The following is a 17,993-nucleotide window of genomic DNA, read 5'->3' on the forward strand; positions in this document are numbered from 1 at the left end:
TCTGCATTGTCCGTAATGATGGTTGCGGAACAAGGATGCAGTAGCCTGCCTTTGTACCTGGGGAGGGCGAGATGTTAACTACCTCGCCTGCTACACACAGGTGGTCGTGGCTTCGATCCCAACCCTGACGCCTGCTGTGTATTTGGAGTTTGCGTGTCTCTCTCCCCGTGGTCGTGTGGATTTTTCTCCGGGTCCTCCGGTTATTCCCTCCACATTTAGAATAAACGTCACGCGTTCAGAGTATTTTGGCTGCGATAAATTTCCACGCGATAAGTCACTTTGTTGAGCTTTCAGTTGTGGCCAGGTCGCTTCTGAAAAAAGAGCTGTATAGCTCAGAGGGCCTTACCTGGCAAAATACAATTTAAAAAAAAATTCTAAATAGTAGTAGTTAGTTTAATATCCGGAGAGTGGGAAGGCGTCAGAGGTCGGTCAATTGTGTATATAGGAAGAAGTATCGCAGTCACATTGACATTGTTGGAGTGAACCGTCCTCATCGTTGGAGCGACCCGTCCTTACCGCTTCTCCTCCTCCGTCGGGCCGCCGCCCTAACGCTCTTTGGCACACCGCCACTGCTGCCTATGAGAGTAACGTCAACCAACCAAGGCGTGCAATGACTCCATGTGCTAGCTCCGATGTGCTTTAAAGCGCTGCCGATTGCTGCCCGAGGAAGGCCTTTATGACCGTGTATATATTGTGTAAAGGTTCACCCGCGTAGAATATTTTCCGTGCGGAGGAAGACACTGTCGGGGTAAAACAAATGTTTGGAAACACGTTTTAATTAAATGCGTTTTAAATATGTTTAATTAAACGCACGGGTGGCCTGTGTGGAATATAAATCGTTATTGTATTTTTAGAATGTACACACGAGTGTCAAATTCATGCAGTGTGTTTGTTCTACCTATGTGCGGCGTCTGTGCTTGTCAGATAAACATGCGCACACACTCAGATATATATACAAAGACAAACAGACTTTTGGAGCAAGTGCTGTTAGCGAGCACCTATTGGGGTCGGTACGGCACACGAGGGCGTGCGTGGCCAGCTCCACGGCCAGCCGTCTTTGTATCCCTTGTAGCAATGTTTACACACCACACCAGGTACTCATTTAAGGCCGAGTCGACCTAGAGGAGGCCCAGGACCGGTTCAGATAATCGTCACTGGTGGTGGCCGTGAGTGGGAATCGAACTCGGGGCGCTGGGTTCATCGACACTACCGCTCACAGCCAAACATTAAAATGTACACACGATAGTTTCCATTCATCCAAAGTGTTATACAGTATTGCATTAATTCTCAATTGACATGGCCCAGATATAGTGCGTTCGCTACAAGTTGCAAGGGTTCGCGGTTTCGAATCCTGCAGGCTGCCCTGGTTAATACCGCGGGGGGATTAACTACGATAACGCGCGCCGCCTTCTTCACAGTGGATATTAAAGATCCCGTGATGTCATTTGAAATGAGTAGGCCGTTGTCTGCCAGAATCTGGATCCAAATTTGCTAAATTACGCAACAAAAATGTCTCATATTCTTGTTTCTTTCGGTAAAATCACGTAGAAGAGAACCAATAAAATAATAAAAATGTAAAAGAATAAAATTCTCACGACGTTTCGACTGCAACACAAGCAATCATCATCAGGTGTGAAAACCCAAAGTAAGAAAATTTTCTTGCTGTGGTTTATAATGATGATTGTTTTATATTTGTATTATTTTATTGTTTCCCTTCTACGTGACTTTACCGAAAGAACCAAGAATATGAATCCCTGCAGTTACGGAAGCTTTAAATAAAAATGTGTCTCAATTGGGATTACACGTAGAAATCATCAGACTAATGGTCACTCAGAGGTTGGTGCTGAGTGACCGCGTGCAGCACAAAGACATCTGGCACTGGGGGGTGCCCTTCGAATGTTTGACGTGAGATATGATTGAGGCACTTCACGTTGCTGAGGTATTTAAGCCCCGTGTAATCGTAAAGATTATTAATATTATACATATCACTTGAGCGCCAATTCAAGCACAAGTGATAGGAGCAAATACCTGCTGAGACGTAATGTTGGAAGACAACAGTGGTTGTTCGTGATCTACCTGGTGAAACTATTTTTTATTTTACCAGGTAAGGCCTTTGAGCTATGTATCTGTTTTTCACAAGCGACCTGACGACAAATTAAATTATGGTTCAACGAAGTGGCTGATCACGTGGACATTTATAGCAGCCAAATACTCTACACGCATGTTTCCTGCCGTGGAGAGAGATACAAACTGGAGGACCCAGAGAACAATCAACGCGACCACGGGGAGAACACGCAAGCTTCCAAATATACACGCGTCAGGGTCGGGATCGAACCCACGACCGCGTGCACACCAGGCGAGGGAGTTGACATCTCGCCACCGTGGTGCCCGTAACAAATGGGTTCCTGCCATAGAACTGTAGAATTTTCACCGGAGGCAAAAGGCAGTGGAGATGACGAACGATGCCAAGCCGAGGTGAAGTATAAGCAGCTTTTCTTCGAGGTGCCAGAGGGAAATGTAAAGCCGGCGTTGCCGACGTAACGGGGTTGGGGAAGACCGAGATGGATGGAGCCGTGCGTGCAGGGAGTGCTGCTTACCAATGACACCTCGTCTTATCTCGACGTAATTGATGTGGCGCCTTAACCGAGGCGCCCAATTTAAGAGCGGCACAACGACTCGTGTGAATGTAACGGTGGTGGACGAGGTGAATAAAATGGATGAGATTAAGTAGTGGTGGTCGGGGGGGGGGTGGGGGCGAATCTGTAAATTCGTTGAAAGCAAATTTGATGACGGTAATTGATGACGATGAATGGAGTGAATGAATGAGGAATGAGTGATAGCCATATCATGACAATTGCGAAGAGGGAACAGTGACGGTGGTGGTTATGACGGGGGGGGGGGGGGGGGGGTGATTAAGCGGGTCGTGGGGTAAGCTGGGTAACAACCAGAAGTGCGCATTTGAGTGAGGAGCGGAAACTCGTGAACGAAGGTGACTTGTGTTTTGTTCCATGTGGAAGGGGAAGTTTTGTGTTGTCGTTCCATCGACCCAGAAGGTGGGCCTATTGTGAGCACACGATACCGTGGCGCGACAAAGCCCCTCGTGCCGGGCGGCAACGTTGGGGCATTGGCGCAGCGCTACTCGCCGCTGCCTTCCCTGTGCAACAGTGGCACGGAGCTTGCAGGAGGGATGCGATGCGATGACAGAGGTGGCGGCATTTCATGGCCAAGGGGGCCGTTGAGGCTGTGTGTGTGTGTGTGACCCGAGTTCGATTCCAGCTCACGGCCAAACCCCCCGGTGACGATTGTCTGAACCGGTCTTGGGCCTCCCCTAGGTCGACTCGGCTTCAATATGAGTGACCGGTGTGTAAACATCGCCGCCAGGGAGACAAAGGCGGCCGGGCGTGGTGCTGGTCGCCTACCCCCGTCGTGTGCCGTGCCGGCCTTCATAGGCGCTCGCTAACAGCACTTGCCCCGACAGTCTGTTGAGGCTACACGGGGGATCTTTGTCTTTGTTATATATGAGAAGCGGGCAGCTGCGATTTCCCCCCCACCCTCCCACCAATGTGACTCCTCATGCCATCTCCGCAATTCACGGAGAGGGCTGGGCAGTGGAGCGATGTCACAAAGTGTACACGCAGCCATTCCGCACATGGCTGTCCACCCCTTGTGCTTTGCCAGTGACTTAGCTGCCCAGTGTGCGGCAGGGCGGTTTTAAACTCCCGCACGGGGGGGGGGGGAGGTGGCACTACGGTCAGAAGGGACCCAGCACATAAACTATGACGATGGGGGAGGGGGGGGCAGGGGTGGCCCCCCATTTCATCTTCTTGCACCAGAGCCCAATGCCATGCTTCACTCCGCCACTTGTGCTCTGCCGACTGGTTTCTTCGACTTTCACCACAGCTACACTCTGTGCAGGCGACTGCCCGTGAATGTTTCGGCATGCACAGGTTGTGTACGGAAGGATAGGGCGTCGAGTGGATCTGCCCCGGTCACTGCTCCCATCCAGCGGTGTCAAGGTCGGCCTTCTGTGTGGAGGTGGCTCGTGAAGGATGCTACTGGGCAGTCGAGATGAAGGTGACGGAGGGCGGATGAACGACGCCCACAACAAACGAGCGGAGCGCCGGGCGGATAAAGCACAGGAAGTTTGCGCAACAAGGGGGGGGGCGGGGGGGACGCAGGTGTTGGGGTCATCTACTCGTCATCGACCAATTATCTCAGCCACTGAACCCATAACACCTGGGTGTGTCACGTGGCCTCAAGCTACACCCAGCCTGGCACGAGCCCTGTTGTGATGTCACTGTCAGTGGTGAATGGCTGCGGCGGCCGCTGCTGTCGTTGTTGTTGTTGTCAGACAGATCAGATGCTGATTGATCGACTTCGTGGCTGAGGATTACTCTCGTTGACGCCAAGACAGAATTATGCAAGTCATGACACCAGGGCGGATTCCCCTCCTCACTCCGTCCCGAAGAGGGATTGGCTGGCATTTGGTTACGGGGGGGGGGGGGGGGGGGGTGGTGTGGGCACCCATTCCTGCTGTCACACTGTCACAAAGTGCTTTGATGAAACGAGTGGAAGTGTTTCCGTGGAATGTTTCTGCCGCCGGGAACTTTCGGCAAAGGCCGGAGACCGGTCGATTTCATGAATCGATTTCATGAATCGGAGGGTGCGTGCGGTCTTACCCCCAGGACACCCCTCGGGAAGTTTCTTGCAGAGAAAGTGGCGGGACAATTTACGCAGTTTTGGATCTGCACCACACCTTTTAACGTGCAGGAATCACTTATGGGGTTACCCTCATACATAACAGGGTTTTATGGGTGCTCACTTCAATATGTGTCCAATTGAATGCACATCTATGAGACACAACACTTAATGCAAATGCAGATTTCTCATGGCAGCCTGAATTTACAACTGCACCACTCGCACGCTCAAAGAAAGGTCAATTCTAGATTGTAGCCACAGGACTAAATTCTGAACTCATCAATCCTGAACTCATCAACTTATCAATTTTGTATCAAATAGAGGGGTAGACGAATCAACTCCCCCCCCCCCCCCCCCCGCTGCTCCCATCCCCATTCTGAGATTTGATGGTTCGTCGCACTTTAAGGTCACGATTAAACTCAGTGTTTAATTAGAATTGTAGTGAATGTAATGGCCACTAGTGTCTGCAGGCATCACATGAACTCATTGCATAGACCGTATGGGAAAATTAACATCTATTTTCACGTGTAAGGATTCGATACATGTATCATGAACTTAAAATGTATATCAATTGACGAATCGTTGCATCATGAGACCTGTCGTATCAAGCCTTCGCAGGGCACGTCTTACAAATGAGGTGTTCTTTTTATTGCCTCATGGAAGAAAGACACAGCTACTGCTGTCAATTGTCAGCGACGTAGCAATTGTTGGCGTGGGCAGTCTATGTTAGCCGCTGAGATCATGACAAGTTTCATATGCCTAGGCACTTCTGTTTCGTAGGCATTCAGTGATAACTACCTACAGGCTGGTACTGCTGCACATGTTACTACTACTACCGCCGCTGTCACTTCACTTGGCGCATGCGTACCTTCGTAGGTACTTTCTACAATTTGTAGGGCCGGATTTAGGTTATTGTAGGCCCTAGACACTTCTGTTTCGTAGGCCTTCAGTGATAACTTTCTACAGTTGGATACTGCTGCTGCTGCCCCGTGTTACTATCGACGATGTCACTCCGCTTGTTTCACGCGGCACTTGGAATTGTGAAGGGGAGCGTTCTTTTTCGAAGCTAAAGCTGATTTTTTTTAAATGTCTCTCATCAACCATGGGACAACAACGCTTGTCTTCGCTCGCGCTGCTCTCTGTGGAAGATGAGATGGTGCGAAATACACCATTTGAAGATGTTATTGGTAATTTAGCAATAACAAAAAAACCGACAAGGTCATCTCCGGTGTTAATTTCTCTCAACCTCATGAAAAAACGATTGACATTGACCTCTTTGTATCTACACCGTGCCTATCCTTGCTATATGCATATATTTTATTCAAGAAGATATCTTGGTTCCATTTTTAATCATGCAAACAAAAAAAAAACATGGTTACATTTTGTTTTTGTAGGCCCTTTGGTTTGAGTAAGCCCTAGGCACAGTGCCCTCTGTGCCTATAATATAATACGGCCCTGCCTGTACCGTTGATGCTCTGCTGTAATGTGCACTGATGCCTACTTTATCGGGGGCGATATTGGCAAACATCAAATAAAGATTGATTGATGGACCCGAGCATCGTTGCACCGCCTACACTAAAGGGACGCCATCGTCAGTTGTGCTTTTTTAGATGTTACATTTCTCTTTGGCTCCGTAACTGTTCGGTAAACCGGTCGGTATGCTGCTGCAGCTTTCAGTGTAATTATGATATCGCAACTTACCCCAGCTGACGATGGCTTGCTGATTACCCTCTAATATATTTCGTGATCTCACCTTGGAATATGAGTGAGGAAATGTAAAACGTGTGGCTTTACTTGGCTCGAGAAAAATAAAAATAAACAGATCGGTGCTCTCCCTCTGCAGACTGGCCAATGCCTTTCTTAGAAGGCTTGCCAGCCAAATGATTGAGCTGTACTTTTGTCAGCGAGTATGGGCTCGTGGCTTATATTCAAGCTCTGCTTGTCTGCGACGATATCGGAGGTGCTATTGGCGGATGCTGTTATCCGCACCTGTTCGCCCAAATAACGTTCCTTATCCGTGGATAAATGTGGATTGAAGGATGAATCTGGATTTGAAGCTTTCGTGACTGCAGGAATCCATACTCTTTGGTTCTTTCGGTAAAGCCACGTAGGTAGAAAAAATAATAGATCACGACGTTTCGATCGCAACACAAGTGGCCGTCATTGGGTGAGACAATCACAGCAGGGAAACCGCTGTTTTACGTGACTTTACCAAAAGAACCAAAGAGTTTGAAGGATGAACTTTGCTAATGGTTCAGCTTCACTCCGCCAGTATCTAGTCACTCCTGATTTTCGGAATGAACAATTGGATTTTTGTACACGGTACCGAGTAAAAGAATGAGAGTTCACGTTTCATCGTTCACCGTAAGGCCTTCTTGTGGCACCGCACAGCAAAGTGTTTAATAACGTCTGGTTCTGGACGTTATTGGCGGATGATGAAAAAAGATATCCTGATAAAATCGGCAGCAATCATTGCATTTCTTTTTTAAATCGCCATTTTACATATTTTGTATACTGTACAGAAATAAAAACTATTTCACATATTTGTATACTGTACAGAAATAAAAACTATTTCACATATTTTGTATACTGTACAGAAATAAAAACTATTTAACATATTTTGTATACTGTACAGAAATAAAAACTATTTTTACATATTTTGTATACTGTACAGGAATAAAAACTATTTTACATATTTTGTATACTGTACGGAAATAAAAACTTCAAAAAGCGCAGGCAAAATGAGTCTGTTGAAAACTGATCATTAAATAGGATTACCTTATGTCAGGGCAGGGACTGTTATCATCATTATTATAAAAGATAAATTAATATCTCTATGACCTCTACATTATAAAAAATATATATCTATCATCGTGAGTGCCTTAACCCAAACTAAGCCACTGAGGATTCTTAATATCCGGTGGTAACGTCGAAGGCTCAGAGGGCCAACTCATGAGAGGCTGAATAAACCTTCCAAACAAGACAACAAGGAACCTTGTATTCACGTGAAGATGGGCCTCACAATGTAAATGAAAGACTGCCGCTATTGTCGCTGTTGCTGCTACTGCTGCTGATAATGAGACGTACCTGTCAACCCCGCATCAGTTCCCTACCGTATTACAGACCAATTCAGACTCTTATTGATCACCCCGTGCCCCTGATAAATCTCAACGTTCATCCTACAAAGTCCCATCACAAGGGAGAGAAACACAAACAAATGCACAAATAAAATATGTGCTCGTATTGAAACGGCTGTACGCCGTATGGACCTGAAAACTCAATTTCCCTGTACAAGAGTACGGGTAAACCGTGTGGGTTTACAGCTACGTATGATGAGATATTGGTAATCTCCACAACTCGAACGTAACTAAGCGATGCCATTGTTTCCACTGGCTACATCGTGCTGAAGCGACGCAATTCAAGCAAAACTAGATACACATTTCCCATGTTACATTTTGGTGATGGTGGTGATGACGATGATTTTATGCAACCTTGACATACATGAATAGCTGTGAGGAAATCACTCAGAATATGACGAATCTCGTCGGATCGCAGAAGCTGAGCCGGAGCTCAGCCCGAACAGCGCTTGGGTGGACGACTACCGTGCATAACAGGTGTCAAAGGCTGCACATCCGGACAGCAAAGGGCAATGCAGAAAAATCCAATGCCGTACTGTGCGGTACTTCGACAACCCCACATCTATGCGCCCCACCTTCACCAACCCAAACCGGAACCAGTGTGTGAGCAAATAAAGCCCCCACCAACCCACAAAGCCTTGGATGAATGCCTTCATCCAGCAGTGGATAGGCAAACAAACAAAAAACAACGCCGAACTTGACGCGATCTTCATTGGGAGTAGTTTAACGAGCCGATTTCCGCGAGGTTCAAGAACGGGATTCCAGCAATCGCAACATGTACGCGCTTTTATGAGCACGCCCGCATAAGAAACTCAAATAATATTTTAAAACAACGTTTGCATTACGACTCACCTAGTCCCCTTCCCAAACCCTTACCTCCAACGTAAGAATCATTTTTTTTAAAAATGCTGTAATTTTGCCCACGCATGAATGGGCTCGTCTGGAAATGTCCAAACATATTTGAGCGGGTAGCCATCCATATATGTTCTGCGCACGCTGTGGCACCGAGCGCCCGGTTTGGTCATAGGGACGTCGCATGTCCGCGTCCAGGCAGAGATGGCATCGTTGCGATCGCTGTGATATTGGGAAAATAATTAAGGGGGCAATGATTGTATAAAATGATGACCCGAAGCGCGGAGCGACGAACCAGGGTGACCACCGCATCACTCCCACCCGGTTGACCGTCTTCTCCCGTCTCCATCGCATTTCTCAAAGCTCACCCCCATCCCTTTCCCCCGTATCGACGTAACCGCTCTTTAAATATATATTTTTTAAATCCTCGAGATGCAAGCGTGGCTTCGGGACGACTTAAACTCCGAGAGTGGCCGGCAAACGAGAAAGCGGGGGTGGTGGTGGGGGGGGGAACAACAACACAGATAAATGTATAATACCAGATACCCCCCCCCCCCCACGTTCCATATTTAGAGGCTTGCGGAGCTGTCAGCGTACGCAGCTGCCCCGCTTGTCACGCACAGAGCGCGAAAGGAGGCGACCTTCTCCCCCCCCCCGCCAACACGCGACGCTTTCGTGCGAGCGCACACAGGACGAGGGCGGGCCCAATGCTGGGACACAAAAAACACAAACTCCCATCATCGTCAAGGCTCCCCCATCATCATCCCATCCCACCCGACTCACCCACCCGCCTCCGGCGCTCACTTTTTTCTATCGATTTTTTTTTTGCTCGTCCGTGTCCCGCTCGCTCGGAAGTGTTTGTGGGTTGGGGTTTTTTTTCGTTTCGTGTAATTGTGGGTAAGAATTCAGCCAGACGACTTGGCGTTTTGGAAGGTTTTGAGTTTAAATTGTGGTTGGGAGGGGGGGTGTCAACTCGGTTCATCGTCATCATCATCATGCCTCCGGGGTCGATAAAATAATAAATACATTGTCGAGGTCAACAGTTGTTGTTGTCCTTTGGTGAGACTCGCCCCAACCTTAGGAATGTGGAATATTCAATTTTGGCTCAGGGCTCTCAAGAGGAGATGAACACCAACTCAGTGCTCACTTGAGCAGGACATCTTTAAGCAATATATATTGTGATATTAATGCCTGCACTTTGACCAATTATTTATTTGCTTTTTCTTGTGCAAATTAATTGTTAAAGCCCATGTGTGTGCTATAGAAGAATTGTAGAACTCCAGAATCCATCAGAAATGAGAAATGGTGAACCCAGGCATTGCAATGACTCAACGTGAAACAATTCACTTCTGAATTCTCAGTCGCAACTAAATTCAAAATCGATTCTGTTTTTTTTTTACATTTACATGCGGCATGTCAACATCGATTTCCAAAAAACACGCGATTTCATGCGCGTACCGTGGAGCGTATCAGGATCGATATGAACCGAAGCATCGCTACACCTGTATTAATCACCGTCTCATGACTGACCCCAGAGGTATTACTACTACAGGAGTGTTTTTTTTGTAAGCTCGCTCTTCAGCTTTACAGTTCTCCCCTCAAACTCATTTGTTTTTTTTTATCTCTCTCTCCAGGCACTGTGGTCAGCTACCACATGCAACAACAATAACAATGAATGGCTCAAACATCCCGTTGTAGAACCATCCTGAAATTGAGTCTTGAGACCAAGTCAAGCTTTTCTTCGTAAACAAACATATATAGAGAGTATATTGATTACGTCAACCCCTTCTTAGCAGTGGTGTGAACCTAAAGATACTGTATGCTGCAACGTGTGCCACCGTTGGGCGATTAACACAAATAACTACCATGGGCAGACTCCAAATCGTCGTGCCAATTCCATGTACAATGACACCAGGTGCATTGAAGCCAAGATGCTTGAAAACAAATTACGTTGACGTTTTAGTTTTTCAAATCATGCAATAAAACGCTGTCATTCTGTCAACTTCAATTGTTGCATGTCATCACGAACAGTCTGCCTCTAACCGTCACATGTTTACAGGTAACCATTCTTATACATATGTATTGCTAAATGTTAAAACGCAAAAGCGCAGATTACAAAAGTTTGCTTCCTTTGTGTAGACATAAAGGGTGCTCAAACCACATAAGGTAAATGGTTGACAAACGAATTGAATGTATGGAGGTCCACGCGTGAACATCTGGAATTCACCGCTGACAACTCAACGTTTGGGTCCAACCCCAAAATGGCATCTCAGAATCGGAATCTTTATTGATACTGGACGAATCCGATGAGCCATAAAGCTCTTTTTTCACAGATGTCCAATAGGAAAAGATTCGTAAACGAAGTTGCTCCATCGACTAGAGCTTGTCGTCAACTACTGCGCCATACTTTGTATGGTCGATTGCTGGACCCCTTTAAAAAAAAAACGGTGGCCCACCCGCACAAGGCACAGGGTGACGTAACTGATGACGTCATCAAGCACCGCCGCTCACCTCCCGTCCAGCGGCACACGCGGGAACAGAGGTCAGCTTTAACCCCTTCCACCACCCCCCCTCCCCCAACTATTTTCGCGTTATCTGATGAATCAAGTAAAATCGAACGGATAATCGGAAGAGTAATCGAATAATTATAAACACAGTTGTAATCTTACTCCAAGCGGGAGGCTGCACTCTCCTTCGCTGTAATTTGTTGTGTTTTGTCGTAATAAGTGGGCTGCCAGCGCTGCTATACTTCTGGTTTTAATCGATGGTGTGATTGGGAACCTGAGATTCTAATCCAGGATCTTGGCAATGCTGATCCGGCCTGACAGGGTCGTTATGAGTTCACTCCGCCACCTGGTCACCTTGACAAATTAAAAAAATATATATGTATAACTCCACCTCGCATATGCTTTGTAACAAATTGAATTCATGAATAATGAGTGAGAAATGCCATGTTGATTACGGGCGCTCCAAATTCCATCACGTGTTTAAAAAAAAAACACGTGAAAGCGAACATACGAGCCGATAAAACGGAAAACATTTACGATTTCAATTAAACGAGTTGACGTTTTGTTGGTTTGTTGTTTTAAAAGGTCCTTTATGTGTAAAACGTTCGTCAGTATGTTATTTGGCTTAAGATTTTCGCGATGCCATTCCATTAAATATATCATAAGAATTATGTACATAGCAACAAAACATTTACAAATCAGTCGCTTGTCCCCAAGCTATACATTTTGGGATAACGCACTTAAACATAATACTGTTGCAGAGACGTAACAAGTATAACATGACAACGGATTAAAAACACCTTGTAATGGCATTGTGCAGAAAATTAGTGGTTGTGGCATGTTCAGAAATGACCTGTTAAAGTTGACATTTCAATGGAGAATATAAAATGCAAAGGTACTGCAAATTTCAAATTGATAGCATTTAATCATTTCAGTTGCGTTTATATATAAAGGTGAATGTGAGTTACAGAATTCATCTCTGTTTCAAGCCCTTTACAACGTCCTGCTGTCACATGAACCGCCATAGTTGTTGTCTTTCTGGTTCGTGTAAAATCCCGTTTCTTTTTGACGAATAAATAAGAGAGTCACGACTCTGGTGATACAGATCTCGACGTGACCAAGTAACCAGTGGCGTAGTCGCAGGTTGGCATGGGCCCTGGCCCAAGGAATGAAATGGGGCCCCTTCTCCCTGCTCAGTCCCCCCCCCCCCCCTATCCCCGCCCCTCTCTTCGTAGGCCAACCGCATGGGCCCCCGCCATGCTGTGGGCCGCCGGGTGCAGTTGCACCGCCTGCGCACTCGATTGCTACGCCACTGCACGTGACGTGGAGGACGTTGAGCCGATGGGCTGTGCCGGGATGAGAGTCCTGAATCTCTGATTCCAGCATTGGGCCACAGTGATTACGTTCCATGAGACTCTTGAGCACCGAGGTGATGGCGTCGATGGCTGTAGGTGGGACAGCATCATAACCAGCTTGATTCCGAGAGGGTCGCTTATGTTCCTGATGGGCTAGCTGTACAATGGGAGTTTTGGGCAACAGCTCCCCTTCCGTTATGCATAGTTGTCTCTGAGCATTGCCATTTGCATATCATGCATACAAATAATTGTACAAAAATATTTCAAAAACGAACTGGCCAAACAACAACAAGCAGAACACTCCTTGAAACACGGCCGTTTAGGACTCGTTGAGGCTTGCGCGGGTAAAGATTACAGTTGTCCGTCATTAACATCACCCCTGCACCACACTCGATGCTGCAGATAAGAGGCTCTCCGTCTTGAACAACCTCTGTCCCGCTCTTCGAGAACACTGGGACACACTGGGCTTGTACCCACAATTGTCCCCGTAACAATCGAGTCATGGCATGTCAAGTCACCCCTGCACATTCGATGCTGCAGATGAAGGACGACGGGCTGTCCCCACTCTTTGAGAACTTCGAAATATGTTGGGTTTGTACCCACAACTCTGCTCTATCACAGTCGATGCACAGTAGTGGATAGAAGCAACTGTGGACGAAGGTGCTTCGTCGAAATTTCAGACAACTTGATAGACGATTGATCCTTCAAGTTCGCTATCCCCGACATATCCAAAATAAACATCTCTTGAGTGGACGACTTGCAATCGAGATTTCCTTTCAAGCAATGCTAAAGTCAAATGAAATATTGTAACAATACTTACATTTACATCGCGCGCAGAAGGTAATGAAATGTCTCGGAGCGCACTTTTGTGTTATCTTAACCTAAGGGGACCCACTAATGTCAGCTGTCTCTGTGCGGCACAAGGCGACAACACAGCACTGCCCTGTGAGTGGGTGAATATTTGTCAATTGGTTGCTGCAAGTGATGAAATTTTTAGTAATGTTTCAGCTTTGGGCTCATGACACACGGCCCACTCTTCCAAATAAAGTGACGGGAACTTAAACGTCCTCTGTGGTGCGGACGGCTCCTATTTGTGTTTAACACACCCGCAGTATTAACCGAAATCCTCTGCAACAAGCGGTAAACCCCACTACTGCCTGGCCATGTCACCGCCCCAAATTAAGTTAATAATAATTAAGTTAACAATAATACTTCATATTATACTGCGTCATTAATGCGAATAGCATCCCGCAACGCTAAAGTTCTTACGTGAATGAGTGGTTTTAACTTATTGATCTGGCTGTCGCCTGATGAAGTTGGTTGTAATTACCGGCGAAACGTCGTACTCGAATAGTAAATGTAGTGGGTTTACTCTCCAACACACCGGTGTGCCCAACTAGCAACGACTTGGCACGTTTTGTTTACCGTGACAAACCTTACCAATTGGCCGATTCGGGTGGTGGCGGGTTTAACGACACATTTATATTTACGCGATCTAACCCCAAAAACAAACACCTCCAATATGAACTTATTGAGAGTTGACCCAGATTCTGATTTTTTTAAAAATAGATATCTTTCTCCTCTTACCCACACGTGGTTTAGTCGAGAACACCGCCCTTATGCTGTGAAGCTGCCCACTCTGACACGTAACCACGGGAGCCGTCCGATCACCGTCCGAGGTCGACTAAAGTCTGAAATCTCCCCCCGACTGCAGCGGCGGTGATTTGTGGACCATTCGACGTGAAGCGTCGCGGAGACGCACAACTTCGCTGCGTTGTTTCCGACTCTGTCCACCGCTTGCCCCGAGGGGGCGCCCTCCCCATCTGTGCCGATATCGATAACAAACGTGGGGTGTTGATTCCGTCACATCAAGAAGGCGTCGACGACGCCGATCTTAACATTTTGTCTTTAGTGCGTATAAATAAATTAAACAATCACACTCTCGTGGCTAGCCTTGTTTGGGTGCCACGGTGGCGAGATGTCGACTACCTCGCCTGGTACGCAGGAGGGCGTCCGTTCGATCCCGATCCCGACACCTGCTGCTCATATTTGGAGTTTGCGTGTTTCTCCCCATGGTCGCGTGGATTTTTTTCGGGGTTCTCGGGTTTTCCCCTCCACATTTACACACGCGAGTTTAGAGTGTTTGGCTGCTATACATTTCCACATGATAGTCCACTTCGTTGAGCTATCATTTGTGATAACCAGGTAGCTTCTGAAAAAGAGCTACGTAGCTCAGTGGGCCTTACCTGGTAAAATAAAAAAGAGTGTTTTTGTTGTTGGTAAGAACGCATTAAGAAGGATCGGCACAGAACTCGAGAGGAGTGATGTGGCCAAAGGACATGGCACTGCCGGCTTTCCAGCCCCTAAATTATTTTTTAAACGTGTTGACCCAACGAAACTACCACGCCTGGCTCGGTAAGCAGTCGAAAAAGCGTCACCAGCATCACACCACTGACCACCGCGTCGCTATAGCCCCATGCGTGTGAACAAAACAAGAGAAAGGTTCCCCATGGAGCCTACCGAGGCTGTTCGGGGCAAGTGCTCTTAACCAGCACCTACGAATGCTGGAAGGGGACGCGTGTTGCCAGCGCCACGACGGGCCACCTTTGTACCCCTCTGCCACGATGCTTCACACCACACCAGGTACTCACTTAGGGCTGAGTCGACCTGGTGGAAGCCCAAAACCGGTTCAGATATCACTCGCCACCTGATGTAAGCCGTGGCCGAATATCGAACTTTGTTGGCAGGGTTCGTCGCGCAGTGCGCCGACACACTCCGACCCTCCGGCTCCATCCCAACGCGTGTGGACAGACGCACTGCGGACACACGGTCCGCTGCGCAGTGCAAGTTTGCCGTGAAACAGCAACAACAACAACAACACCCAAACACAAATCTCGGAGAGACAGAGAGCCACCCACTGAGAGCGTCACTCGATGTAGTTGGGTCCGAGGAAGGCCATGTCGTCCATGTACTCGGACTTGCTGACGGACGAGACGCTGTTACTCCTCTTGATCTGGTTGCCGGCCTCGCAGCTGCCGCCGCTGTCCTCCTGCACAGACAGCGTCTGCTCTTCGGCCTCCGAGCCGCGGTGGTAGAAGTAGTTGAAGTTGGACACGATGACGGGCACGGGCAGAGCGATGGTGAGCACGCCCGCGATGGCGCACAGCGAGCCCACGATCTTGCCGCCCAGCGTCACGGGGAACATGTCTCCGTACCCCACCGTGGTCATGGTGACGAGCGACCACCAGAAGGCCTCGGGGATGCTGTGGAAGTGCGTGTTGGGGTCGTCCACCTCGGCGAAGTAAATCGCGCTCGAGAAGAGGATGACGCCGATGAAGAGGAAGAAGATGAGGAGGCCCAGCTCGCGCATCGACGCGCGCAGCGTCTGGCCCAGGATCTGCAGCCCCTTGGAGTGGCGCGACAGCTTGAAGATCCTGAAGACGCGCACCAGCCGGATGACCCTGAGGATGGCGAGCGACATCGTCTGCTGCCCGTTGTTGGCGCCCGTGTCTTGCGCCGCGAGCTCCGTGCCCAGCGTGATGAAGTAGGGCATGATGGCCACGATGTCGATGGTGTTCATGATGTTCTTGAAGAAGCCCGGCTTGCTGGGGCACGCGCAGAAGCGCACGAGCAGCTCGAAGCTGAACCACACGATGCACACGGTCTCCACGATGAAGAACGGGTCTTTGCCGAACTCGGGGGTGGGCCTCCCGCGGCCGTGCGGCACAGCCACGTGCACGCCCGGCACGTGGCCGTAACCGTGGCCGAGAGCGCCGCCGCCACCGCCGCCACCGCCCGGGTGCGCGTGACCTCCGTGCGCGTGGCCGCTGCCGCCGCCGCTGCTGCCGCCGCTGCTGTTGCCAGCAGCGGCAACAGCGGCGTCGCCGGCACCGACGTCGTGGCGCGTGCCCGAGTGGAGGTCCTTGTCGTCGCGGAACTCGGGCAGGGTCTCGGCCACGAAGATCACGATGGAGATGACGATGACGAGCACGGACACGATGGCGATGACGCGCGCGGGGTTCGAGCTCTCCGGGTACTCGAAGAGGAGCCACACCTGGCGCTGGAGCGCGTTCTCGGGCAGCGGCTTCTCCTCCTCCTTCACGTAGCCCTCGTCCTCGCGGTAGCGCGCCATCGTCTCCTCGCCGAGCTCGTAGAAGCGCACCTCCTCGGCAAAGATGTCGTAGGGCACGTTGGTGGGCCTGCGCAGTTTGCCGCGCGATTGGTAGTAGTAGAGGATGGCGTCGAAGCTCGGTCGGTTGCGGTCGAAGAAGTACTCGTTGCGCAGCGGGTCGAAGTAGCGCATCCGCTTCTGGGGGTCGCCCAGCAGCGTGTCGGGGAAGTGCGCGAGCGTGCGCAGCTGCGTCTCGAAGCGCAGGCCGGAGACGTTCACCACCACGCGCTCGCAGAATTCGTGGCCGCTCAGCTCTGGCTCGCAGCGGAAGCCGTCGGCGTGTGGGGTCTGAGAGCCCTCACAGGCCACCTCGTCCCTGGCCGCTTCTCCGCTCACCGTCATTGCGGAGTCCCCACCACCACCACCACCACCCCCCACCACCCCCTCCACCACCCCACACGAGGTGACGGTGGCTCGGGATGACGACGATAACGACGATGGCTCGATCGGTCGCGACGGTGGCGGTGAGATGGTCGTGGTGTTTGTTCGGGGGTGTGAGGGCTGCTGGATGGCCAGGAGAGTGAAATGGGGGGGGGGGGGGGAGTTGGGGGATGGGCGGGAAAAGGAGGGGGGCAGTGACTGTGAGTCAGCAAGCCCTTGTCTTCTGTTGATTTGTAGTTATTAATAACCTTAATGTTAATTTACGTCTCTTGAAAATTATGCGCGCGCGCACGTGTATGTGTCCGTGCTGTGGACGAACTTATGGCCCGGTAAGTTCGCGTTTGTCTATTTTGAGAATAATCGGGTGATAGTCAAGCACGCACGACTATCCCATTATTTCGACCGCATCACCGTTAATAAATAGCTACATGGAGATACGCTGTACGAGACACGTTCCTAATTACGATACTAGAAGCGTAGCAAGTGTTCCGTATCTCTCAACAATGATCTTTGTCACGTGAGTCATCGTTGCTTTATGGAGCGCGACCCTAGCGCAGGCTACGAGACCCAGCGCATCCCTACTATCTTGAATAGCAATCTTAAATAGCAATCGCTGTCCTAAATACCAATTGCACGAACCAGATGAGACTTAACGGTACGACCGTCTAATTTAAAATCTCGTTCGCTCGCGACAAAACGTAGCCGTTCAAATAATTAGTACAATTATTATAATTGTACTAAAATTATTATAATTGTACTAATTATTATGGTAATTGCAGGCGCACGAGAGACCAGTCGAGTTCCGAAATCTCCCCTTGAACCTCTCCCGCCTGTCCCGTCACCACAACTGCACCGCCACTTTCAATAACTCTCACTCTTTATCTCGACCACT

General features: G+C 49.0%; 1 protein-coding gene across 1 annotated transcript; it reads right to left on the minus strand.

Annotated features, from left to right (window-relative positions):
- Positions 1-12,409: 12,409 nt before the first annotated feature.
- Positions 12,410-17,231, minus strand: LOC116952651 (potassium voltage-gated channel subfamily A member 2). Its single transcript, XM_032972210.2, has one exon. The coding sequence runs from the start codon at positions 17,060-17,062 to the stop codon at positions 15,476-15,478; it is 1,587 nt and encodes a 528-aa protein (XP_032828101.2). The 5' UTR covers positions 17,063-17,231; the 3' UTR covers positions 12,410-15,475.
- Between the last annotated feature and the right edge of the window lie 762 nt (positions 17,232-17,993).

Source organism: Petromyzon marinus, chromosome 3 (genome assembly GCF_048934315.1).
Source record: "Petromyzon marinus isolate PM22_M1 ecotype Great Lakes invasive population chromosome 3, UKy_Petmar_22M1.pri1.0, whole genome shotgun sequence".
NCBI classification, from domain to species: domain Eukaryota; kingdom Metazoa; phylum Chordata; class Hyperoartia; order Petromyzontiformes; family Petromyzontidae; genus Petromyzon; species Petromyzon marinus.